Here is a 26,602-nt window from a genome sequence, read left to right as displayed (position 1 = left end):
CGAGAAAGTCGATCGTCGTCGTTCTTGCTATTCCAGCATACGCACGATCTGCGGAGAGCATGTACCTCCCGCGGCATCTCGCTAACCTCTTTCAACACGGTTAAATATTAGCGGGAAACACCGGTGCGCTACCATAAATCCTAGCCACACGACACGCCAGCGCGCGCCGGCTCGTAAATCGGTCTCGCGACGCGTATACTTCCAGGCGTCATTAATTAAAAGCCACACTAGTTGGTAGCACTCCCTTATCCCCACTTTAAAAATCTGCGATTCTGTAGTTATCTTTGTGAAATAGTTACTTGGAATCGCTGTCTACACGTATGGATATTTTAGAGTTAGTCATGTAATTTTCACCTAGAAGCGAAAAGACGAAGAACGAGGATTTTTTTTTCGTGAATTCATCAAAATCGTGACCATGTAATTTTTACCGAATATTTTGTAAATATTAATGCCGGCTTTCGAATTTCACCTATTACGCATATTTCTAAATTATTAACATTAAGTCATTATTATTAGTAGTGATATTAATCATTATTATCATATTACAAATTAAGTAATTTCATAATCTGTTTATATAATCTGGTTACTTTCTATAATTTAATAATATATTATTCACATCCGATCATCTTTCACTGTTCATCTCTATCTTGTTTTCGTTATGCAGCAGATCTATGTTCGCCAAAATCGACCAAACAATATTCCTGATCGAGAAATACTCGCGCACGCACCAACATGTCGTTTGTCTGCTTTTTAGTTAGTTGTACTATAAAATTGATGTCCCCGAATGTCGTTACTTTGGTCTCCCGTTTTATTAACGGAGCTTCGATGTTGGCAGAAGTCAGAGACAATGGTAAATAATTTGTTCAGCGTTGAAACTAGCAACTGAATTGTTAGATCTTGCTTCTGTTGCTGTTCCTTCTCTTATAGCGTTTTCGACTGGCACAGGTTTACTCGCTTCGAGAGCGAATAATGATGTCACAAGTCCCATCCCGGGGTTACTAGGTTCCACTTTGGGTTACTAGGGCTGCGTTCCGTAAAGCGCATATGCGCTTCGACATTTTATCTCAATGCTGCTTTATAACTGGAACCTAGATCAGATTAAAACTATTTCGGGTTGAACATATGTTCAATCGGAAATTGGGTTTAATCGCTATTAGATTCTGCTTGTTCGTATTCTTACTGCGTTCGTCATTCTTCACAGAACGAACGCTGGCATTGCTTTTTGTAACTTTGTAACTTTTTAATATATCTTCTTAACTAGGGTTTACTTACTGGTTAGTGATCGATGTTGCATCCGTCTGAAATTGTTTAAATGGCAGCGCCAGGTTTGTCGGTGAGTTTGATATGAATTATTCGTGGCATTATCATTATTCTTGTCGATTTAAACATGGCGGGCGCTTTTACCATTTTAGCTTCAATTTATACGAATTTTATTATAACTTGCGACAAGAATATGGAACAGATTTTTATTTATTACTTAATCATTCAATTTTGCAAACATTTGAAGAATTAAAGTATAAATATTATCATAAATCATACGTGTATATATAACATATATATGAAATTTTATATATATGTATATATATATATGTGTGTGTGTGCGTGTATGTGTATATATATATATATATATATATATAGGAGCAAAAGGTGGAATAATTATGCAAGAGTAGGGAGAAGCGGACTCGTCCCAATCTCACTTCCATTCACGGCGTTATAGTGTCGCGAACGTGCGAAAACGAGTTTGGCAGGTCGGTCGGTCGGTCGAGCCAGCATAATCTCGCTTATCGTGGTCTGGCAAGACTGGGTGGGAACGGTTCGGGGCAATGTGAAAAAAATGCATTGCATAGTATGAATGGTCAAGTTATTTAGATCGCGTTCAAGCAAATTTTTGATCAACGATGTATAATAAAAATTGAGTAATATTCGCAATTTACATGAAGAATTACGCAAAGCCGAATTAGTAAATGTTTAGCCAGTATTTGCCGATATTTGCAAATGTCACATTTAAAATACGAAGACTTTCTATTTTAGCATTATTCGGATAATGAATCTGAATGATGATAATTTATGCACAAAGAAATATTTCCAGCTTCAGGGATTTAAAAACACATTATTACTATTTTTTTTCATTTTTGCGTAATATTATAAGTAATTAACGATAATTAATGTAAAGTAATAAGCAGATAATCAAATATTAATTAATATTTAAATGTTGAAAGTTTGCAAGTTGGAAAGAATGTAACACAATTATATGCAGTTGAAAGCTTTTTATTTATTTATGTTGCACAAGTGAAGTATACGATTGTATGGTCGATATATGTGGTTCGTAACATTTACGACGTGACATGTTCTTTAGAAAACGTTAATAAACATATTTTGGCAATAGAAAGGAATTCAGTTTTCACAATAGTATTGTTGTCCATCTAATGTCTGATGTAAAAACGAGGACGGGGAGGAATTTTGATGCCCCAGAGAACCTTCAGCAACTCTTTGATGAGTTCTAGATCAATGCCGGCCGCTTCGGCGTGTTTCAGGAGCTCCTGGGTTTTGGGGTTGGCGTAAACTTTGTTGACGATTTCCTGGAAATTCTCGGACTCTATTTGAGCAATAAAATCGGCAAAGGCCTTGGACTCTTTCAATTTCTTTTCGTAAAGATCGTTAAGTTCTTCCAAAGGCAAGATGGCCATGATATCATCGACATATCCACGGATTCCACCAGTGATTTGTTTGCGGACGGCAAAGAAGCTGCTGGGCGGTGTGAGCGGGTCGAGTCCAATCATTTCGTTTAATAGGTTTACGATCGTGTAAATGTCAATGCCGGCTTCATGAATGTAATCCATTAAAACTTTAATCTCGGGCAGAGCTTCGACTTCCTTCACCAGATCTCTGAATTCGTCGGATAGTAAGTACTCGACCATCGCCTGGAATTCCTTGTCTTCAGAAAAGTATTCAAGGGTGATTGCGAATATTTCCTCCTGAGGCAGCATGTCTAAGAACTCCTGGATATCCTTGTGGAGTTCGCCTCTGCCGAAATTGGGGATCTCGATCTTGGCGGAAGCCGCAGCCACAAGGGCCAACAGTGCCAATGCAAATTTCATCTGCGAAAATAGGTTTTGTTGAGATTACGCGTTTCCAAACATTAATATTATATTTATATTTATATTATTATACTGTGACATGCACATATAATGCATGTAGTAACTTCTATAAATCGATTGAATTGAATTTAAAATAACAAAAAATTGCAAAAACAAAATATACTAATAAAATCAAGTTTTTAATTTGACATTTGTAAACATTGGCAATTAGTAGTTATCCGTTAATTTGATTTACGTAAGATCTAGATCGATTCGGAACGCAGACAAGTTATTATTTTAATTAATCGAGAAATCAATAAGAATATTGAAAATCTCTATTTATTAAATAATATCACAATGAATAAAATTAATATATGACAGAACACTGAACTTTATATAGTAGATGAAATATAATAAATGTGAACTAATTAGTTCTCTACTCATGTAGGATATCAATTTAGTTCGCAATGTTTAACAAAACCAAATGACAGATACAGTAAAGTCATTGACAATTATAAAATAATTATTTGAGAAAAGTATTCATTTAGGTGATGTTTTCGATGGATTACGACTATGATTATTTATAACAATATCCAATTGTTGCTCATATTTAATATATACTTTAAATTTGAAGTTTTTAACTCTCTATCGATTCTCAAGACTCACCTTCGGTATATTGTATCGTAATACTTCTTACTTGTGATTCCTCTCCCCGAAAACTGATGCTTCTTAATTTTTCTCGCTGTCTTATATACGCGAAATTAACTCTTATTTGTTCAGTATTTATTGATAAGATTATGTATTATCTGTAAGTGCCTGATTTGATGTCCAAACACATTAAAAATATGTAAGGTATTATGCAATTATCTCACATGTTTTTGATTGATTATCAGATATTTTGATTATTGGTAGATGCTATGATATATATGATATAATTAAACTATTTTGTACAGATAATATGAATAACAGTAGAGTCGTAGAGTCACAATATTCTAGAAAATTATGATAAATTTTTAAGAAATGCTCCTCAGTACTTTTTGAATGATTTCATTAATACTGAAAATATTTTATATAAAACAGTTTTCGTGTTTAGATAATAAAATACGAAATCTTTAAAATAATAAAAGATGATTTTATTTGGCATTTAGAATATATAGTGTGCACAGTTGATATTAGTTTAGAGATAAAAATAGATATTTTATCTCCAATATTTCTATAAATTTTTTTCTTTTACATCACAGAATTAAATCTCGAAACGTCATATTTTTAATATTTTTATAATATGTAATCGATTAAAATAATTGTTGTTTATTCGAAGATTATCAAATGTGCTAATTAAAACAGTTTATATCTCTATTAAATCAATTGATAAGGTGCAGGTGTGCTGTTGATTGCAATTTACCATTGGTCTGTATCAAAAATTAATGATAAAGAAAATTCCCAATTAGTCATACAATCGCTAAAATAGGATCTTTATTGCGATATCCATCGCAATTTTTTAACGTAACATTAATGGGAATTCCCAATAGAGAAATTTTAATTTTGTTTGTCACAAAAATACGGAAATTCATAAAATATATGCAAATGAGGAATAATTTGTAACCATGATAAAATGCCCGTTTGCATCATCGTAACGAGGAAATGATCTCGGCCGATTTCTTAATCGCGTTTCGATCATGTGATGTTCGATCTCACGCCTCGTCGATCGTCGATTTTAGATGTTGTTAGTTTCACTTTCATTATCGCTGCCGGGCGCAAACTCGTGAACACGTGTTCACTAAATGGAATAACGTTGTTCTTCTTGTAAAGGCAATCTTTTTCTATTAAGTTAGAATTTATTGGTTTATTTTATATATAATTTAAAACAATTAACTGCATATAATAAATCAGATACAATATAATTTTTTCGACTTGTGACAAGCAAAATGATTGGACTTTTTAACCAAAATATATATGTGGTATTTGATAAAATTGTTTACATACTGCGTTTTTTGTTCGCAGTTTTGATCCATTAACGGCATTTTAAAATACCCGGCCAGATCCTTATAGTATATCGAGTCAATTTCTAGTTGGGATTAAAAAATCGAAAAAATTTCGTAAAAACTAACGTAAAAAAATTTTTTCGACAAACAAAATGATTGGACTTTTTAATTAAAATATATGTATGTCACATAATGAAATTGTTTGCATACACAATTAAGCTATGTCAAAGTATCTGTATTACAATAATTAAAAATGATTACAGTAACTGATCCGATAGAATATAAAAATAAAACATCGTTCTTTTTAATTGTTCACTATCACGTAAGAATGTAATTATCTGCGTTTTCCATGTGTTTTCCTCTTTGCCGCCATTCATATCGTTCATTCGCAGTCTGCACTTTACAGCGCTTCTTGTTCGCGGTTTTGATCCATTACTGGCACTGTAATGTATTTAATATTCATTTACTGAAGGCTGAAATTGATATATTTCATATCAAAGGCTGATATAATTTCAGTGAATTTGCGTTTCAATGTTTCAAACTTTGCACTAATAATCTTTGTATTATGATGTTTATGAAATCATAGAATAGTTGAAAACTGAAGTATATTTGAAACATATTAAATGTTTAGTGTTTAACTATGACGTTTAAAAAATATAAGGTTAAATTTGAAATAAAATCTTTTTAAATGTTATAGAAAAAAAAACCGAAAAATTTATATAAATAACATTCAGAATTATTCGGCTCTTGCGCGTAAGACTAATTTTATTAAGAAAAATTGACTATTAAATTTTTTCAAAGAAAGTAACATTTTTACGACATACGGTTGCGTTGTATGTTGAGCGATGAGTCTGATCACGGTTTTACTCTCAAACCGTGTCCCTATTCAGTGTTGCAGCACTCCATGCGGTTAAAATATTTTAGTACACGTTTGTTATGCTAATCTAGAGTAACATGCTTTTCGCTTCATCCGACACGGCGAGACGAGCACGTCAATCTCTCAAAAGGGATGACGTAATGGCTCCAAAATCGTTTTTTTCCGCCTGCAAGCCTCTCCCTTCTCGCTTCGGATCACTGCTTAAAATGCACACGTTGCTTCAGTGCATGAAGAGCGTTAAAAGTCGATCGTTGTTCTTTTTTCTTCGTCTCGGGACTCGCGAAGCGTTTTCGACTTCGGTTTAGGAGTCGTAAAATTGGCCGTGCCAGCGTCTGACGAAAAAGTGAGAATCGATAACTACCACTGACAGAAGAAGTCTTCTGCGCCCAAAAATTTTGCGAAACTACAACACCAGCCAATGTCTGTAATTAGTAAGAAAGTGAAAGTCGTTTCAACTGTATCTTGGAAGCAATCTTCCCTTCAAAAAAGAGTTTGAAAGGGTGAAGCAAAGATTAAACAATTCCTTTCACGAGCGCGCAATAAACCGCGGGTTTTACTCGCGCAATTGCGATACAGCAAAAGCCCCGCGAACTTTGTGGTTGTTTTTCTTGCATCGCAGTAATACTTCTACGCGACTTTATCGACCGGAAGGTCGGAAAGTTTAAATCGTTACTGCGAAATGGAGCAATAAAATTGCCGGGTGGGTCTAGATGCAATGTCATCATCACGAGCAAAGCATTTTAGGAGGTGCACGGCTAAAACTTAATCAAGCAAAAGCTTTCTAGATTGTTCGGAGGCGGAAAGCGTTCCCGGGAGATCGAAACTGGTGATTTGGTCCTCCACCGTGGAATTGTTTCGGAAAAGTAGTATCTCCCCTTAGTCGCATATAAGATATTAGAACTGTGGGTGATCGGACATAATTGATTAAAGTTTGATTAATTTATCCTTCTGGGAGACTCGATTCAAAATGAAAATAATTGTACAAAAGTCTGCATTTAGAAAACCGTTTAGCAATGGTATTTTATATATGGAAAAACGGGAGCAAAATTACATTTTCACGTGATAGCACGCAATAGAAAAAACGATATTTTGTGTGTTTTATTAAAAATATTTGTATAAAATTACATTTTACGTGGCAGCGCGCACAATAAAAAGAACGATCTTTTATTTTATTAAAAATATATAGTATATATAAAATTTTATGGTTGATTTTGCAAGATTTGTTAGTATTTATTATTTTTATTACTATTTAAATTGGTATTTCAATTTCATTATGACAGGAATTAGTAAATAACCAACCACTTCTAAGCCACAATGAGTATATTCCAGTATTACAAACGTACACAGAAAAATACGGCGACTTCAATAGAAACGTAAATGTAGGCGTCTATGCTGCTTAGAGTGCCAGCCGAGAAGAACATAGATCACAGAAATAGCAGAGGCGAACATTAATGCACTCATTAGTCGCCTAATAGCGCCACGGTGTATCGACTAGAGATATCGATTAAAATAGAGATCTTTTCGATCAGACTCGTTTTCTTACACATTATTATTTAAATTATGTTCGAATTAAATACATAATGATAGATTGTGATATAAAAATTCGAGATACATCCTTTCGGAATTATTGAAGTGCTACAAAGCGCAATGCATGTTCGCCGAAGCATAACGAACATCTTGTTGGAAGATAGCCTTCGGAAACATGCGTCGCTTTTATCGATCTATTAGTCCGATCATTTGCACTTCTTTACACGCATTTCCCACGAATTAGCTCGTTTCACTTGCATACATCTTGTGTGTCTGCATTATATCTTAAATAAAATCCACTAAAAGAATTTATACGTGACTCTTGTAAAGTTTTGTTGTTTTACTTGCTAAAGAACAGTACGCCGCATTATGTTCATTTCATATTATTATTGCTGCTCATAGAGAGCTGACGATCGTCGAGGATAACAAATGGGATGGTCTTGTAACGAATGTGCCTCTTCTTTCATCGATGAGGGTGTTCATGCGCGCGTCTGATGACGAGTGTCAATGATCATCTCGAAATGTTACGGCAACAGACAGCGCCATTCGAATTCAATCGTGAATCGTCCGGTATGATTGGTATGACAACACGTCATTCTTATAAGGGCCGTGCAATATTTTGCGTAGCACTCGCGCACATATCATCGCCGAACATCTCTCGTGCGCATCCATGTCATCGATCCGTGAACTGTTGCGTAAACATTCATTGCGGCACTTCGATCTGCCAACGCGTGTGCGTCAAGTGACAATTTAAGACACATTTTTAGGTATTCGTCCCAGCATTCTTTTCTACAATCACAAAACCTTGCATAATCACTCAAATTTGTTGTTATATATATCTTACTTTATGTAAATTTTATTTGTTTCATAATCTGATGTGAAAAATTATTAATAGAAATTTAACAATTGCTCTTACATAATGTTGAACGTTAAAATCTTGACAAGCAATGTCTTCTATAAATCATTTTATTCGTGAAACATTCAAATTTGTCACTTAATCTATAACTGTGATAACATAACGCTTGTAGAATATTTCATATAGTAATGCATCTTTCGGAAATTGTATAGGATGTGTCTTTGAAATCGTGATCTTGTTGTGTCATCAATTCCGATTGTAGAGCTTGCAATTTCAATTACGAATACCGCCTCTCATGTATTTCCGCGCATGGAATGCGGACTCTTTCGTGTGCCCTTTCGAAATCGGCGATTTGCCAGTGCATCGCCTACGCATCGACCAATCATTACGCGCCATTAATGTGCTTGCCCGCTCTCTTCGATCTCGTTCCGCCGACTCCTCATCGAAGGTAGGACCGGATTACTTCGGTAGCGTTCGCCACTTGTCAGACCCGTGGGCAGGTTGGAATGCACACGCATACTGAGCGCAAGACTAAACGCATTACTTTGTTCCCTTTCCATCATCATCCGGTCGATTATATCGCCAATATATTTATTTAGAAATGAAAGGATTATTAATCGTGTTAATATAAAGCAAATAGAGCAAGAGCTGGGTCGAGATTAAGGAAAGGATTATTATTTAATGAGCAAAATTTGCAGTGGCAAAATCAAACTCGCAGATTAAAGCTATTCCAAAATAATCTGCCCGTAAAATTTTTCATACTTTGTGTAGAATGTTTATTCGGAGTACATTAAACCACTTTATGCTATTATAACATCTTTTAAAAAGCATTTTTTAACTTAATGCACGATAAATGTCGCAATGAGAGTTATTCACATAAATCGATAAAAAGATAGATTCTAGATAAAATCTGATTTAAAAAAAAAATACATTTTATTTTTTATATTAATCATGCATATACTTGTTGTAGGGATGTTTGATTCCAAATCAATTTTTTAGAAAATTAAAAATTTTTTTAAATTAAATTAAAAAATTTATTATTTATTTAAATTTTTTAAAATACATGGAAAACGCCGGTAATTACATTTTTATTGTCATATAATCTATAATGTGTCACATTCTTAACACAATAGCGAACAATAAAGAAGATGTTTTATTGTAATCTTATTTAATTGTTTTAATACATTATACATAGCTTGACAGCTTATTTATGTATGCAGACGATTGAGTCATCTACAATCACATATATATTTTGATAGTTAAAAATTTAAGGTTTTTAAAAAACCGGTTTGAAATCGAACATCCCTAACTTGTAGCATCAATAGAGCCGCGAGTGCATCAGTATCGTTACATAATTCATATCGTTAGTGTTACGTGGATCTGCATAACGCACCGATGATTCATAGTATCGCTCATTATATAGATCGCTCCGCGAGATTTGTAAGTTTACAAGTAACATATATCATCCCAGAAGCTATAATATCATTCATAATTCAAAATTGGATTTTTAACTATGCGCAACATAAAATGTATGATGTTATTACACACAGAAAAATACATACTGTATTTAAGTAAATATTACTTGTTTTAAGTATTTTATAAGTTTATATATACGCAAATCAATCGTAAGTTCATCATAAGCATCAAATTTATTCAAAATATATTTTGATCTCAGTAAGTTTAATACTTTAATCAAGAATATTAAATTAGAAAAAGAATTCTATTTGCTTATTAAATTAACCAAATCTGACTTTTCTTCGATACAATTTTATAATATTCTTCACCAAAAAATAACTACTTCTTTTGAGTATATGATAATGAGTTTATCAAAAATTTGTGATGAGTATATTTTAAGACTATTATCAAGAAAATATTCTTTATTTAAGATAATTGTTACTTAAAAAAAGAAAAGTAAGCCGAGTAATTACTTTTCTTAGCAATAGAATGATATTTTTCTGTGTGTATATGCGGTTAGTTTGGACCAGACAAAATTCAACGAATATCTAAATAGAAAATTTCACAGGAAAATTATCTGTACGAGGGCTGTATGATAAGTACTCGTGTTTAACGACAGAAAGCATCATTGACTCAAAGTCTGTATACCATCGTTTAACGTCATCTTTTAAACGACGCCAATCAAAATTTCAAACAGATTTATCGAATAGTTTTGTTTTGACAACTGTTAAAAGTGGACAAGGTTATGTTTGTTTGCAACCATGGAAAAAGAGCAATATCGGTCAGTCAATTCCACGTCAAACGAGGAAATCATCGCCGAAACAGAGGCTTATTTTGCGGAGTTCGACAAATCATATTTTTTGAATAATATAAAAATGTTGAAATATCGCTGGATTAAGTGTATCGAGCTGAAAGGAGACTATGTTGAAAAATAAGTAAAAAAAAATTTTTTTAAATGCGTTTTCTTCCCTAACATGGGTACTTATCATACTTATCGTACAATGGTTTTCTTTCTTCTGAAAAACACGATTTAAAGTTATAATATTTCTTAGAAGCATTTTATCCATAAAATAATGTTATAAAAAATGGATTCTACTTAAGAATACTAGAAAAAAACACAATTCCAGTTTTGTTAGTGTTTTGTTAACTTTTTATTTTACTTTTGCAAAACAATAACTTTTTAATTGAATAAGAAAATAAAATAAATTGGTATATGTATTCACTAAAAAATAAATATAATAAACATATTATACTTTAATGTACGCATTAGAGTGTCGCAATTATCATTTATCTGTAAATTATCTGTAATTTAATAAATTAAAATCATTTTCATAACGTATATAGCACTATCGCGCTGCTATGCACGCCATGCATTCCATACAAACGTGCGTGCACGCCTAACGCGTATACTGTAATATGCTCGCGCGACTCGGTGACGCCGACAAAAATCAGAGGAACGATCGGCCCGCGATCGAAAGCTCGAACCCGGGATATGCGTGCACCTTGCTATCATAATGTTCATACGTCAATTCGGACGTGTTAAGGCAATCTTTTTTCGAGTCTCTCCATTGATTGCGCGGTATCGTAGGGGCATTTTTACGGTTACAGATCATCGCCTCGCGCGATTCACGTGGTTCTTCCCGTTCCCCCCCGCCGCCTCAAGCGGCCGAACCGCATCAAAGATCCGCCGCAATTTGTAAACGGCTATCGTAACAGGCTCATCGCGCATTTGCAAAGCGCTTTACTTATTGTCTGACCTTACGCGCAGCATCTTCGCGCGCTGCCACAAGCCTCCCTTTGTTTAGTCGTATTATTGATTGCATACCGTCATAACAGTGTTTTTAGCCCGCGGCTGTCGGCGCTACGGTTTGTCCTTTTCTGTTTCAGCCGTATACAAAACTGGCTGTACGCGGTTCCTTCCTTGCGACAGGAATGCTGTTACCTAAAATCGCGTGTATATATATGAGAGAAATTTTTCTAACATCCTTAATATATTTTTAATATGTTTAATATAGCGATTTTAAAGCATTAATGCCACTTTTTTCTGGATATATCAAGTTTTTTAATTTTACTTCAACTCCTGTAACATATGAATGATAAATAGTTTTATCTTGATACTGAAAGATTGTGTCTAGACCCAGCGATAAGGCGGCGCCAGCTTACGGCAGCAAACATTTTGACTAGTATCGGAATCAGCGCGATAATCGATTCTGCGCGGGCGCGATTCCGCGCAACAATCAACGAGGTAGGAGCTCGCCAAAATATGCGAGAACGTTCTACCGAGTTTTCTTTAAGAGACCAGTACTTTCAAAAATCACTCTCTACCGAGCAGACGAGCTGCATAGACGCAATCGAGAAATATAGTAGAGAGACAGTCGAGTCGTTTGTCGGGTACTTAAACTTTGTGAATCTTTGTGTAACAAGTATTCTTTGTAAAATTATACCATTACTTTAAAGTCAGAGTTTCTTATTCGAAGTATCCATCCTGTCGTACCGTTTAAGTAGTCGAGTCGGAAGTGTAATAATATTACACGAGTAATAATAAATAAGGTCGTGTCGGGACAACCGTTTTTACTTTGAATTAAACGAACCGTTAGAGATTTTTATAAAACTTTTATTAAAAACTGCAATTTGTCGTGCCGGAAAATCGATCTTCGAGACATAATCGAAAATCTAAGTCGTATCTTACAATACTGTAATACATTCTAAAAAAGAAGTATGCAAACCGATTTCTGTGTTGCCGTTAACAATTTTAGCATATCATTCTTTCAGAGAAAGCAGTGTTTTGAAATTCGTTGGTCTGTGTACTAACATTTTTTCCTTTCGGAAGATATATTGTTTATATAAGTCATAGTTCGAAATTGAATTTTTAACTATACGCGACATCAAATGCATGATGTTATTATATGCGGTTAGTTCTTTAATTTTGGTGAGAATATTGATTCCTGAGTAGGGTTCCACGAGAATCCGATTATAAATAACAATATTACTAGTGATATTAAAATATAAATAATTAATAAATAATAATTAATAAATATGAATTAAAATAAAATGTTATATATACATATGTATTGTTATTACAATATACTTATTATTGGGGTCATGCTGTAAGCTTCTTATTAAATGATATTTGTTAAATAAACTGAAAATATGCAATATAAGGCCATATAAAGAATTAATTATTGAGGGCTTGCGCTATATGATACATCATTTATTGGATTCTTTGTAGTTTGAAAAAGAACGAATTTGCAACTTTGAGAGCAAAATAATACCGAGTATTTATTGGTAGAAAAGAATTAGGATGAATGAGCAAGACAGAACATGTAACATAAAATTGAAAACTTGGCTTAGAGCTGCTAATGTCCAGTAGTTGTGTGAATAAAATAATCCAATATCCTCGATGTAGAATTTGTCCATTGAATTCAATAGCTTGGTGCCAAATAATTTCCTTCGCCAATATCCAATTATCTTGTTCCTTTCGCAATCGTTTGAGACGGTTTGTTCAAGTTCTTCTACCACGTAGCTACATCAACACAATTATATATTCATGTAGGATCATTGACGGAAACGCTATCATGCAATTAAAGAATACTTTATTATAAAAAATGAAATAAACATAAGGCGCGTTCTTTTACCGCGAGATCTCACACGAGATCTTTCTATTACTACGACAAAGACTAAACTAACTTATCGTTATTATAATCGCCGCTAGGCGCGGGCGCGCAGCGTGCGCACGGTAAACGGATTTCCTACATTCATTACAATTTCAATTTCCGGACACGACTTCGCTTTCTTCTTCTATCTCTATATATTCTCGAACATTCTCGAATCTTGTTGCTGAGATGTATCAATCAGGCACGCCAGCAGCTATCAATTCGGACAGAGCTTATATGCAAATATAAAATTATCAGTACTAGATAAATTATCGATTTGAGATTTTTACAACACGGACAAAATTCTTTTCAAAAAAACTACAAAACTAATTAGTATAACTAATTAGTATAACTAATTACAATAATAAGTATATTTTAATAACAATATCATATGTATAAATTAAAATTGAAAATCTCAGTTGGTTCTGATATGTGAAAGCTCTGGGCTTGCAGCAAGCGTTACTCATTGAGCAAGCTCTTGCATCGTTTGTTTTTTTTTCTTTTTTTACGTTAGGCATTAATTGCGATTGTTCTCACTCTTCGCGGTTGTTCTTAATGTAATTCGCAAGTCGTGCGTTTTATTCACGCAGCGGTTCATCGACCCGGAGTCGCCCGGGAGTTTCAGATTTTGCAAGCGAATAATCGAGCGTTTGCCTGGCCGCCGTTCTCAGGTATGCGATAACACGCTGCTCGGCATTTGCGTGTCACGTCGTAATGCCGTAAGTGCAGGCAAAGGGTGAAAGGCCCTCCAGCTAATCGAAGATTAGCTCGCGACTCGAGGCGCGGAATGTCAGTACATATTACGCATATGAGACAATACATGATAATGGGACAGGAAATGGCGCAATCTGTGACGTTAGAGCCCCGGTGTGTCTAGCCTAATAGTTCCCCCGTACAAAGCGGATCTCGCGCGAGCGCGTGTTTCTTGCACGGACGTGCACACGAGACAGCCAAGTGTATCATATTTCCCGTCTCGTACAGTTACACACATCGCCGGATCGTGTTCCCCCGTGAGAATGGCAACCGAACCATTCTCGAGTCCATTACCAATTAGCGTGACTCATTATCCATTAAGGAACACCGCGAGCCTCTCGCCGCGCGCTGACCAAGTTCCTGATCCCCTTCCATCTCAGGGGGCACCTTACGAGATCACCTTATTCTCCCGAGGCTCCTCTCCTCTCTCGAACCGCGGGTAATTGCGGTCTTACGTTACAAGTATCGCAAATTGCCGCCCGGTTATACCGTTAGTCTATAAATTCGCACGCCGACATCTTTTGCGCCTCGCCGTGCGCTAACTGCATCCGCGGAGCACTTATTTTCGCGCCTATCGCGACGCTAAACGAGGCGCCGTGAAATGACGGGATTATCGAAGATGTTATTCGCGGTACTAAGATCGCAGAACGATATTACGCGCGCAAATCGATTATTATCGCTAACTATTTCCGACATATACGTGCGACGTGTGTAAGTACAATGTTAACAATTTTTTTTAATATTGATTGTCGATAACGACTTACATAAATATAATTATTCGCACGCAATATGTAGACGCAACGTAATTTTTTTGATATAATTTTTATTTTAATTATACCAAGATTATTATTTTTTGTTTTTAACATTTTTGAATATTTAATTTTGATGTATAATTTATATATGCTCATGAAGATGTATTGTTGCCATATACTACAAATGAGAAAGCATTGCAACACGAATTGTTCAATAAATTTTTGACCTATCATCCAGACAAGGAACCATGTTTTGTAGCATAAGAGATCTTTCGAGCATGGCAGAAAAAAAATCATCCATGGCTTGAATTATCGGAAGTACATAAAGAAACAACAGAGAATGTCTGCGTTATATTACTGTTATATATATATAATATACCATTTACATGGGTTTTCAATATAGTAGTCATGTGAGTTTGCAAGCTCCTAGTGGTTATATGTGGTATGATTATCTAATTCGTATCAATATATAAGCGTTATTTTTAAAATTTATTTTTTAACTCTAGAGGAACATTTAGGATGGAAAGAGAAGACGGATATTCATTTGATTTTGTAGAATACCACATTTTTCTTTGGAATCGAAGGAAAAAAGCCATCTACACTTAAAGTAGAAATCTGATTTCAAAGGATGGAATGATAATTATAAGCAATGACTAGCCAGTTAAATATATAACATTTTTTTAGATGACTATGTAATGTCAAGTGCGATTGATGAACTTGACCTGAATGTAATTTCTTGTGATTTTATTCTAAAAGCAAATTAGATAACTAATTAAACAAAAAAAGTTAAAAAATTATTAATTTTAACTTTAGATGTTAATAAGAGTAACAAAACAACGTTATATATTATTTTATTATGTAATTTTACTGTTTCAAAAGAATTTGAAATTTATCAATTTAGAGGAAGCACGTCAATTCTGGGGTAATTATTGATGATTGACTGGAAATGTCGGAAGTACATAAAGAAACAACAGAGAATGTTCGCGTTACTGTTATATATATGTAATATATATACCATTTACATGGTACCATTTACATGGGTTTTCAATATAATAGTCATGTGAGTTTGCAAGCTTTCTTAGTGGTTATATGTGGTATGATTATCTAATTTTTATCAATATATAAGCGTTATTTTTTAAATTTTATTAATAAACTCTAACTCGACAAGAAATCTTGTAATCTTGTAATACATATTAATATAATTACTGGTTAATATAAAAAAAAATAGCTGCTTAATTATTAATAAACTCTAACGCGACAAGAAATGTAATACATATTAATTGTAATAGTTGTTGGTCACTGATATTCCGCTTTTTGTTCCGCCTCGACCACGATTATAAAAACCGCCTCGACCACGATTATAGAAACCGCCTCGACCAAAATTGCGACTCCCACTCTTTGCGTTTGCCCGCTCTTTTCCATCTTTTGGCTGTAACAGAAAAAATTGTTTAAAATAATTATTTATTTGTTTATAAATTTGCTACAAAAATTAAGTTATGTAACTTTTAGTTGCTATACTTACGTTGTGCCGCAGTCTAATGTTTTTGTGGCATTGTATATATCTTTACGCGCGCGCGAATTGCACTCAAGTGCCTCACTCAGTAGCAACCTAGCCTTAAACCTTAAATCTCTTACACGTGCAAGGTAAAACGAGTATTCTAGCAGCTGAAAATCAGTTGGATTTCGATTGTTCTCGTGTTTCTGTCATGCGAATGCTCTACCGGTTATTTTGACGTAACAAGAACGTTATGAGTAAATAACGCTCTCGCACAGTCGATTCCGATTCCATTGAGATAAATTGTGTCATTCATTGTCGGTACGAAACTAATAAGCCATCGTGCCGCGAGCGCAGTTCTCCCTCTCTCTTTTTCTCTTTCTCTCTTCGTCGATGCGCTAGCTTGCTATACACATGGTGCACTCGGCCCGAACAATGCATAACAAGCATTGTCTCTTCGCTCCGCCCACCAATTCCATACCACGCTACATTGCTTTTATATCTCTTACTCTGGTTATTCAGCCGCTTTACTCACGTACACGTGCGGCGCACGGGGGCGCTTAAAAAAATATTACCTATCGCTAAGCAATGCGACCGGCAGCCGTGGACACAAGAATAGGCATAAGAATAGATACGGACGCGCATATAACGTGTAAATCTTGAATGGTTGAAATTTGACGTGTGGAATTCGATATCTACATGGTAATCGCGTTTTAATCCGACAATTCTTTTTGTATAGGTTTCTTTTTCCCTCTGATTTTGGGGATATTTTGCAGAAGCGCTATTATAATTATCCGATTGGAAATGTGCGAAAAATTCGATTGGTGCTTTGCAAACAAGTATCTTGTATATATGCATTTATGCGCTTGTCTCTTTTTCTCGAACTATCTTTTCTTCAGCGATTACGTGCCAATCGCTCCATTCAGACAAGCCCATTAACTGTTGCGCGCTCGATAAACAATCTCCGTCTTATCGGTGAGCGCGCCACGCCGTTCGGTCCTTGCGTCGTATCTCGTTCGCATGGTAGCCGATCGAATGACAAAGAGCCCGGCGGTGTAACACAGTGCAACACTCATCCATTGTTGCGCAAAGCGGTCGTTATACGGCCGACAGCATTATCGTCGAGCGTATCGCGGCATTCTCGGAATCGCCACCCCCTTCTTTTTTTTTTCTTTTTTTTAATTAGAATCGTTAAGTAATTTTCCCCTTTGTGATGCACGCGCGCGTTACACGCATCGTTTCGTCGAATCGAGCAATATCGATTCCGCCGTTCAGTTGCAGCTGGCCGAACATGTGCGCGCCTCGATTGTTCGCCCATTGTTTAGCATCCTCGTGTACACATGAATTACCGATCGCCGGCCCTCGAGAAGATCAAACTCTGCGTCTCTCCTTTCTTCTCGAGATACTCATACGCCGGCCCTCGAATTATTTGCTTCATTTACGAGTACCGAGAAAGTAAATTCTTTTCTGAATTAAATTTTTTATCGTTCAATTTTCCTTTACATTATACATCGTCCGCAGATGTTTATGCGCTAATTTGTTGTTATATTTTAGAAAGAAATGTTTTCTCTCAATTATAAATCAACCCTTAGTCCATAATCGCCCATGTGAGTCCGCTTCGAGGAGACGCGCTCCATTGCGTAAAAACCCGCCGTAAAAAATGAGCATATGTTACACTGTTTGAGACCGATTTTTACTTCCCGTTTTGTACGCAGGTGGAAGAACGTTTCCCATGAGCCTCCTTACTTATCATGTAGACACAGGTGGCTGTCCGCCAATGCACTTTGCGCTGCTGTGTAGACGCGTATGTAAACTGCCAAGTCGTTCGAGAACCGTGCAAATGTTAACTACTATCACTGAGCACATGCTCGAAGTCCCAGGATTTGCTGGGATTAACTCTCTCAATAACGAGTTATTATTAAAAGAATAATCTAACTTTATCACTTTATCTGAGTTTAATCACACGATTTCTTTCGATTATTCTTCTGGCCTCGCGTCAGTCGCGTAGTTATCTACATTTGGCATCTATTTAGATTAATGTTATTACTATCTCGATCAAAGTAAAATATATTTTGTCGCAAAAGCGTAATGTGAATGCGGAAGATTTGCATGTTAAAAATTACAATCCCAATTTTGAAAAGTTAAACATTGAACGATATTTATATTTTATTACGCTCAATATTACTTCATATTGTTTGAATGTGGAGCAAACAGGATATGCAGTTACAAGACATCAACGTGCGAATATTAATTACTCAGATACCGGCGTTCCGCGAAGGATTCATGTTTTCGTGCGGCGCACGATACACTCGCCTCTCGTGCTTATCACAAACGGCTTTGCCATGTGACGCTGTGTGTTACTTGCTCCAGCTTATCACGCATTCAGCAGCTAAGAAATTTATTTACACGGCCGGTCGTAATTATAATGTAATCGACGTCAGTGTCGCTAAAGCGGCCGACAGTGGAAAGGCGGGCATCGGACTCGAATCGATTTCCAATAAATCAGGGGGAGGCCGTTGGCGGCCCGACGCTTTTTAGTATGCGCATATTAAACGAGACGCGGCACGCGCATCTATCTTCTCTTTAGGCTGCAAGATGCGCACGCGCCTTATCGAATATTTATTCCATATCGCTCGTCGTTCTTCGCGCGTCTGTTTCCCAATTAGATCTAATGTGTCTCGCAAAAGTTCAAAGCTACATCTGTGCAATTAACATTCAATTCTACGCGCGGGCAACATCTCAATAGAGACGGCGAATAGCATAATTGGTTAGTTAGCTATCTAATTGAGGAGAGACGGGAGTATATACGTTGTAGAAAAGAACTATCCTACACATGTACAATCGTTCTTTTTCTTCTTATCAAAAAGATAAGAATTATCTTGATCTGATTTGTCTGGCTTTACACCCTTTTTCCGGGGCGTTTTTTTCCGTCTGTTTTTCAATTTACTACGATTCCTTTATGAATAGTTACTATTAGTTACAAGTCACTCACACTCGAAAATAATTTATTACTTAAATAGAATTCCGATTCTCTCTGAGCTGGGAGTTAGAGAAATAAATTAAATTAAATTGAAAAAGAATAGAATTGCGCACGCGCCGTGGACTTAGCGTCGCGACGGCCCCGGACGGTTCGGGCCGGAAGTCAGATTATTAAACTGATTTTTTATTTCTGATCCGGGCGGGTGAAAATAATAATTTGTATTGTATTGTGTAGCGTAGCAGCAAGATTGCATAATACTCTATATTACTCTTTGATAAGTTCTTTATCCTCCTTTTCATTTTATTCGTTCTGATGATGCACGCGGAGCATGCGCCGAGAAAATCATGTAATCGCGGGCATTTTATCTATTATCTTGGCTTCTTCTTACGAACAGCACACCGACAAGAACGTTTCGGTATGCGACAAGCAGACAGCGCCTTTCAGAGCGTTGGCGCCGATACCAAACCGGTAGAAGCAGGTAGTCCATCTACGTCTTCGCGGTGTCGTATGACGATGACTACGACGTGTCCTGCACTACGTACTGCGATTTTATGCGATTGATCGATTCGGCGAACCGCTACCCAACGTGCGATGTAGGATGTTTCAGACTTATTGCAGAATATTTTAGGGATGCATGCTTTTATCCGGAGTGAATTTTTTTATTAATTTTACTTTGCACAAGGGTGTCGTTACGACGATACGCTGCAAAGTAGAAGCGTTTTGCAAGTCATAAATAGATAACAAAATTTATTGCGCTTTTTGGAGTCAGTTGTATAAGAAATATGAAACTTCGCCATCGATAGCGGAAAGAATTTCGACACTATTTCTGTCGATACTTGAACTGATTAAATGTTGAATAATGCGATCAAAGGCCACTATCGATACGAGGTTAATAGCACCGTTCTGATAATGAAGTGCGTAGATCTGAGACTCGTTTCTCTTCTCTCTCGCGATTGTCTTCGGCTTCAAGATGCACTACTTCACCTATTTCAACGTGACACGTTCGTTACAGTGAATACTCTTTATCTTTGTATAAACCGTCGACCGTTTACTTTTGCCATGTTATATTTGACAGGTGTGTCAAGAGTAAAGACTGTGTTGATTTCAGTCAATTTGTAAAGAAATTTTTTAGAATTCTTAATTTTGAACGCCTCAAATATCTTAGATGTTGCATATTATTTGTATTATGTTTTTCTTAACTTTTAGCTTTTTGTCGACCACAAGTTTTCAGAAACATTTCGGCAGTTATAAATGTTATAAATGTTTTTCGAACAAGTCACGAAATTGCAAAATTCCTTTGTTCGTGATTCATAGGATTCCGTGAGGATGAAGAGGGGCAACAAGAGCACTCAGTAGCATGCGGCATCTTACGCTCAGGAGGAGTACCAGAGAATTATGTCCTTATTGTATGTTAATAGGATTCTATCGCATGAGTCACTTGTAAAAATAACACTCGGACCTTCGCCGGCAATTCTTTTCTTTCTGATCGGTATTTTCTAGTTTGTGGAACTCGTATCTTAGACGGAGTCACAATCCGGAGTCGCTTTGTAGTCCACCGATGCCCTCATTATGCGTCATTGTGAAAGTCCACGATCTAAATCCGAATCAGGACATGAATGGTTTCCTGGAACTAACAAGGGAATCTCGCGAACCCGGAAATTCTAATCTCAATGAAGTTTTGCACAGATAAAATCGGACTTTGTTTTTGCGCTTTAAATTCACCTGAGCCTTCGTAAATTTGGGTTCTTAATTTTCGGTGGCACTTCTTTCAACTTTTCGTACTCACTATTCTTATGACTGTTTTTGCATGAAGAGTTCTAAGTGTTTGAAAAGGTGGAAATCCGTTGGAAATGCCGAATGAGTAAGATGGATGCGGCAAAATCTCATAACTTAGCTCAGTTAATTTTTTAACAGTGTTTTGAGAAGCGTGTGATCGAGCGTTATCGTATAGTAGAATTAATCTCTGTTTATCAGTCTTGGCTGCTTTGATCTCAATTTTTCGTGCATACGATCAATTCCCTGACAATAGAAGTTTGTAGTGATGGTTTTCTTGCATATTAATTATCGTATATCATTAATAACTTACATATTAATTGATAACTATATCCAAAGATCGTAAAAATCTGGGCGTGATACGCTAATAAAGATTGTACGATATACTTAAAATCTCACTCTTATTATATTATTTGTAATTTTTGATTCAACAATTGCTAATTCATAAGGAATTATATTACTAATTTTTGTTAGATCGTGATTAGAAAGAAAATAACTTTCGATATTGCTCAGCGACAGATATTAAGCAAAAGATTGTACCTTAATTGTACGGTGCTGTACAACCTTTATTGTACGATCGGCGTATAATAATCTCAACAGATAATTAATGGCTTAGATATAATGCAATGCTAGTTTATCGCCAAGCAACGCTGCATTTTGTGGCATTAAATATGAACTACTTTCGATAGATGATGTTGCAAACCATGTACGTCACAGCTTTGCCTTTCTTTAATTTTTTTTAAATGATAGAAAGAGTTACGGAACGAGGAAAGATGAATTCAAGCGCGGCAAAGGATAGAAAATTTAACGATTTTTATTTTTATATTTATCTCTTGCACTTTTTTATAGTAAAGCGTATAAAACGCCTGTCAACGGAAGAAAAGCATTTGTAGGGCAATTTGAAGAATTATTATCTACTTGAACGTTTGAATTTATTAAACACGTTGCTATTAATATGTAAAAATGTGTCTAAAATATATTTCTAAGGTTATCGTCCACTCTAACCGAGAACCTACTGAATCATAGATTTAAAAAACCTACTTTGTGGACAAAAGAAGCTTTAGAGAATTCAGTCACGCTGCATAACACCGTTTCCCTCTTTCTCAATCGATGGTCGCGACGATCTTTAAGTTCGACAAAGAACTCACGCGCCACGTTCCACGAGGAGGATCCGCTCCTCGCTTCCGTTCGTCATGAAACGTTGGCTATACGTCCGAGCGATCCGTATCCGTATGAATTTAGTTATGCGAGCCGCCAATACATATTCATGGCGGAATTCATTTGCTGGGAACCACGAGGAGGACAGCGTCTCATCATGCTTGGTCCACTCCTTTTCTTCCCCGCGCCGTTTGTCTTCGAAGACTCGCGCTACGCTCTATTCATTACGGTTTTACATTGAATCAGCATACATCGTGTGGCGTCCTGGTATCGATATACTTCGTATGTGACGCATATTTAGCAATCGATCTCGAAGCGGACGACGAACCGCCCAGAGTCGCCCGTGAAGAATAAAACATGAGGAATTTTCATTTCTATGTTACGCTATGACTACGCGATGACGACGGTGCCTTGAATTCTTTCCCGTGACGTGACCGCTATTTTCAATTCAGTTTACGGAATTTGATTTTGTCGTAAATGTAAAACGCGTCTACACAATACATCGTGTAAAAGTGATCTGATAAAACACAGTTTCGTTTGAAATAAGGCGTGCTATCTTTTCAAACATTTGCGATTTTATGTCTGTTTAATATTTTTTCTTCGTTATTGTTTGTTAAAATCATGTTTATGTTAACGCACAATATTGAAGTAAAAAAAATACGAAGGAGGGTTTCAAGTTGTAGGAGCCTCGGTTGCTAGCTATCGGCTGCGTTTAACGCGTGGGAAGGAAGGCGTGTGAGACTCTGAAGGTGTTTAACCGGGATCCCATCGTCGCGGCAATTGTTCAATTTAACGATCATAATGGTCGTTCACGCGGATTACCGAACGTTGTCTTAAGGGCTGTTAAAGTCGCTACTTAAGTGCCGCAGAACGAATGAAGGTCCGTGCAGAGTTTCGTCGTCTTGTTTACTGCCTCTTAAAGAAAAAGAAAAGATGGTGTCCAGCACCGACAGTGACGCCGTATCGGTGCCTCAATTTTCATAACCGACCCAGTTGTACGTACGTTATATGTAGGCCCAAAAGATGGTGGTCGCGACGTTTAAAGAGCGCAAACGCCTAGCAATATTCCAAAAAAATTTACAATATATCGGACGCATTCGGGGAAAAGCTGTTATCGATGTAATCATCGTGGTCGTCAAAGTTTGGTAATAGTTTTTTTTAGTGCCGTAAAATACGCGTTGCCGCATAAAATACACATCGCTTCGGGCAAGAAAGCGCAGTGCGCAACATAGTATGCGGCTTACCAATGTACACATGTACATCACGTTCGTGTACAGGAATAGCATGTTGTGATCAACGGAACATTTCATTCACTGCAATATACCACGCGGCAAAAAATGAAGTAACATTTTTCTCAATTAAGCAATAGAAGATTTTAATAAATGGCATGTGGAAAATATTTTAGCAACAACGTTATTTTTTATCCGGCGCGGAGCCAGTCTTCGAAGGGGTCACAGGGTCGGCGATGTCGTGTCTCTGTTTTGCAACGCGTAATTACCGACAACGGGCACCGAGGCACGCCGGAGTGCACGGCCGAGCGAGCGAGCGAGCGAGTGAGCGCGCGCGGCATTAGACGGTTTTTTATGCGAGCGCGTAACGAACGGCGTTTTGCATATTCTACGGCGAGTAGTGGCAGCAACAGCAGCAGCCGCGGTAGCAGCAGCCACTGCCGCAAGCGTACTATGTGTCTTCGCTCGGCGCATGTTATGCGCTGCCGATATGTGCTGTTGCTGCTGTTGTTCTTTCTGCCATTGCTCTTGCCATCACTGCTGCTGCTGCTGCTGCTGCTGCTTCATCACGCGCGACGAACTGGAAAGTGATAGTTCGCAGTCTTAAAGATACGGCCGATCGTCGCTTATAATCGGGATGCCAAACGCGTGCTCGAACGTGAGCGAGCTTCAGGGATATACATATAGCGTCGTCGCGCTTCGATCGTTCTCTAACTGAAGATGTTTAAGTAATGTATCGCGCAGCGTGATGAATAGAGCATTTTTTAAAGTTTAATATTTTCACGTCTCCTTTTTAATATAATGATACAAATTTGAATTTTCTCTCGTTAAAAACAATATTCTGCAAGTTAGTTTTCATTACATAAACTTCAGGCATACTTTCTTATGTCGATATATCTCACTCCCAAATTATTATACACTTTTACAAAATCTTCGCGGAATGTTCTCGCTCTTCTTAGACGCTGCGCGCCATCGGCACTGCGGCGATATGGCGTTCTCGATGCTCACCGTGCAGGTAGCCGTTATCGTTTCGTTGAATCACGTAAATCACGTACCGTTGTAAAACGCGGACCAGTTCTTGCGTGCAGGTCTGGAAGGACGTGTGCACGTGTATACGTGGTGTGCTACGTCGCTGCGATGAAAACGCCGATGCGGAAACAAGGATCGCGCCAGTACCCTAGCAGTTCCCGGCCCCACGCTCGCTGTTGCATTTTCATTTAGAGTCTAGAATATCTAATGTTGAATTATCGTTTGCAGAAGCGATAGGATGAATCGGCTATTTGCATTTTGTATTTCTAGCATAGTAAATTAATAATTAAATGTTATGATTATTTTCCTTAGATACATGTCAATTATTAATTAATGGAGATTGTAAAAGTTAATCATATCTTTGAGGAAGACATCACTTTCGTTCATATTAGTAGTAGAATCATCAAGGTTGCTCAAATCTGTGATTGATTCATCCGAAAATTCACTTTCATCAAGTTCTTCAACAGGTGGTGTGAAAGACTTTTATAGATTATTTTAATTGAATGAATACTTTTATAATAAATATTAATTTATCATAATTTTTTTTATTAATTTATTATTGTAGAAATGATTTTCTTTTAATTATGAGATGTAATGTTTAAGCAGAAAGTATTGTAACATCGAGTAGTACTCAATGAAAGAAATTATGCTCTGTTCCATTCAAGATTAGCTAATAAAAATGGAAGCGCATTATTAGCGTGATCTTTGCGGTGCCCTGCATCTAACAATTACCGATGATTGGCAGTAGCTATGGTAAATCACGTAACAAGGCGCATAAATATCATTGGGTTAAAACTGCTTGCAACAAAGCGGCCGATACATTTTCTAAGCTAGAAAGCGAATAATATCCACACAATCGCAAACGGAATGAATAATGTTCGAGAAGACAGCTAATGTTATTTCACCTAATGATATATGATTAATTTTTCCTCAAAGATATAATTCCACGTGAGAACAATAAATGTGATACACGACGAAATATGGTACCCAACATTGATTTAGGCAAAGAATATAAAAGAGTACATCACATGTTGATGAATTTTCGGATGAATCAATTACAGATTTAAACAATTTTGATGATTCTACTACTAATATGAATGGAAGTGATGTCTTCCTCAAAGATATCATTAACTTTTACAATCTGCGTTGATTAATAGTTGAGATGTGTCTAAGGAAAATAGTCATGACATTTAATTATTTATTTACTAAAAATACAAAATTACGCATGCGAATAGCTGATTCGTTCTATCGCTTCTGCAAACGATAAATTCAACATTAGATATTCTAGACTCTAATCTATAAATTGCCAAGATTTTTATTAAGGTCATTAGTGCTACTTATGCAAAACATTAACATCCTTTTAAATATTAAAGATAAAATATTACTAAAAAAATACTAAAAGTGCTAAACGTACCTAATGTTAAAAATTGATACTGATACTTTAATATTATCGAAGTCTTACTGATGTGATCACGTAGAAAAGCAAAGAAGAGGACACACACGGGTGAATTTTCAATCCCACGGTAACTTTAACAGATCGATTCTCGGAGAAATCGCGCGCGATGAGACGCGGCCGTTGGGAGATATTACTGTCGCAATTTTCAAAATCGATATCCGCGCTACGTCTCGCATGTGACTACGTGACCAATCTCAATCTTGAGATTCATTATCGGTCTCTTTGCGGTGACATCGCGTAGGTAGGGAAGGCTTAGAAAATTCTGTAGTTTTTGAAAAGTATTCTATATAGTTAGCAGGTTTTTTAAAATATTAATCAATATATATATTTATTATATTAATATCATGTTCAATTACTACGAAAAATCTAGCGATCTTTTGCTAGTCCTCACTCTCGATTCTGTTACCTTTCCTTGTTGTATAAACGAGGGAAACTACTCCTTAGATTCTCGCTTACGAACGAGAAAGATCGTAGAACCACTATGGGATTGTCACGTCGATAGCGGATCGTCGTCTTCTTGCATAGGCATTCACTTGCTCGTCGATTGTCG

General features: G+C 36.5%; 2 protein-coding genes across 2 annotated transcripts in view; one reads left to right on the top strand and one right to left on the bottom strand.

The window, feature by feature from the left end:
- Positions 1 to 26,602, top strand: part of LOC105671159 (uncharacterized) — a 318,172-nt gene that overhangs the window by 82,522 nt on the left and 209,048 nt on the right. The gene's annotated exons all lie outside the window — the stretch shown is intronic.
- LOC105675226 (protein G12) lies at positions 2,424 to 3,840 on the bottom strand. The gene is made up of 2 exons (XM_012372220.2): positions 3,744 to 3,840; positions 2,424 to 3,098 (listed from the first exon to the last, which is right to left on the bottom strand). The coding sequence occupies exon 2, from the start codon at positions 3,096 to 3,098 to the stop codon at positions 2,424 to 2,426; it is 675 nt and encodes a 224-aa protein (XP_012227643.1). The 5' UTR covers positions 3,744 to 3,840.

Source organism: Linepithema humile, chromosome 1 (assembly GCF_040581485.1).
Source record: "Linepithema humile isolate Giens D197 chromosome 1, Lhum_UNIL_v1.0, whole genome shotgun sequence".
Classification (NCBI taxonomy): Eukaryota; Metazoa; Arthropoda; class Insecta; order Hymenoptera; family Formicidae; genus Linepithema; species Linepithema humile.
Note: the sequence above shows the minus strand (reverse complement) of the source record. Positions and strands in the feature narration are given on the sequence as shown.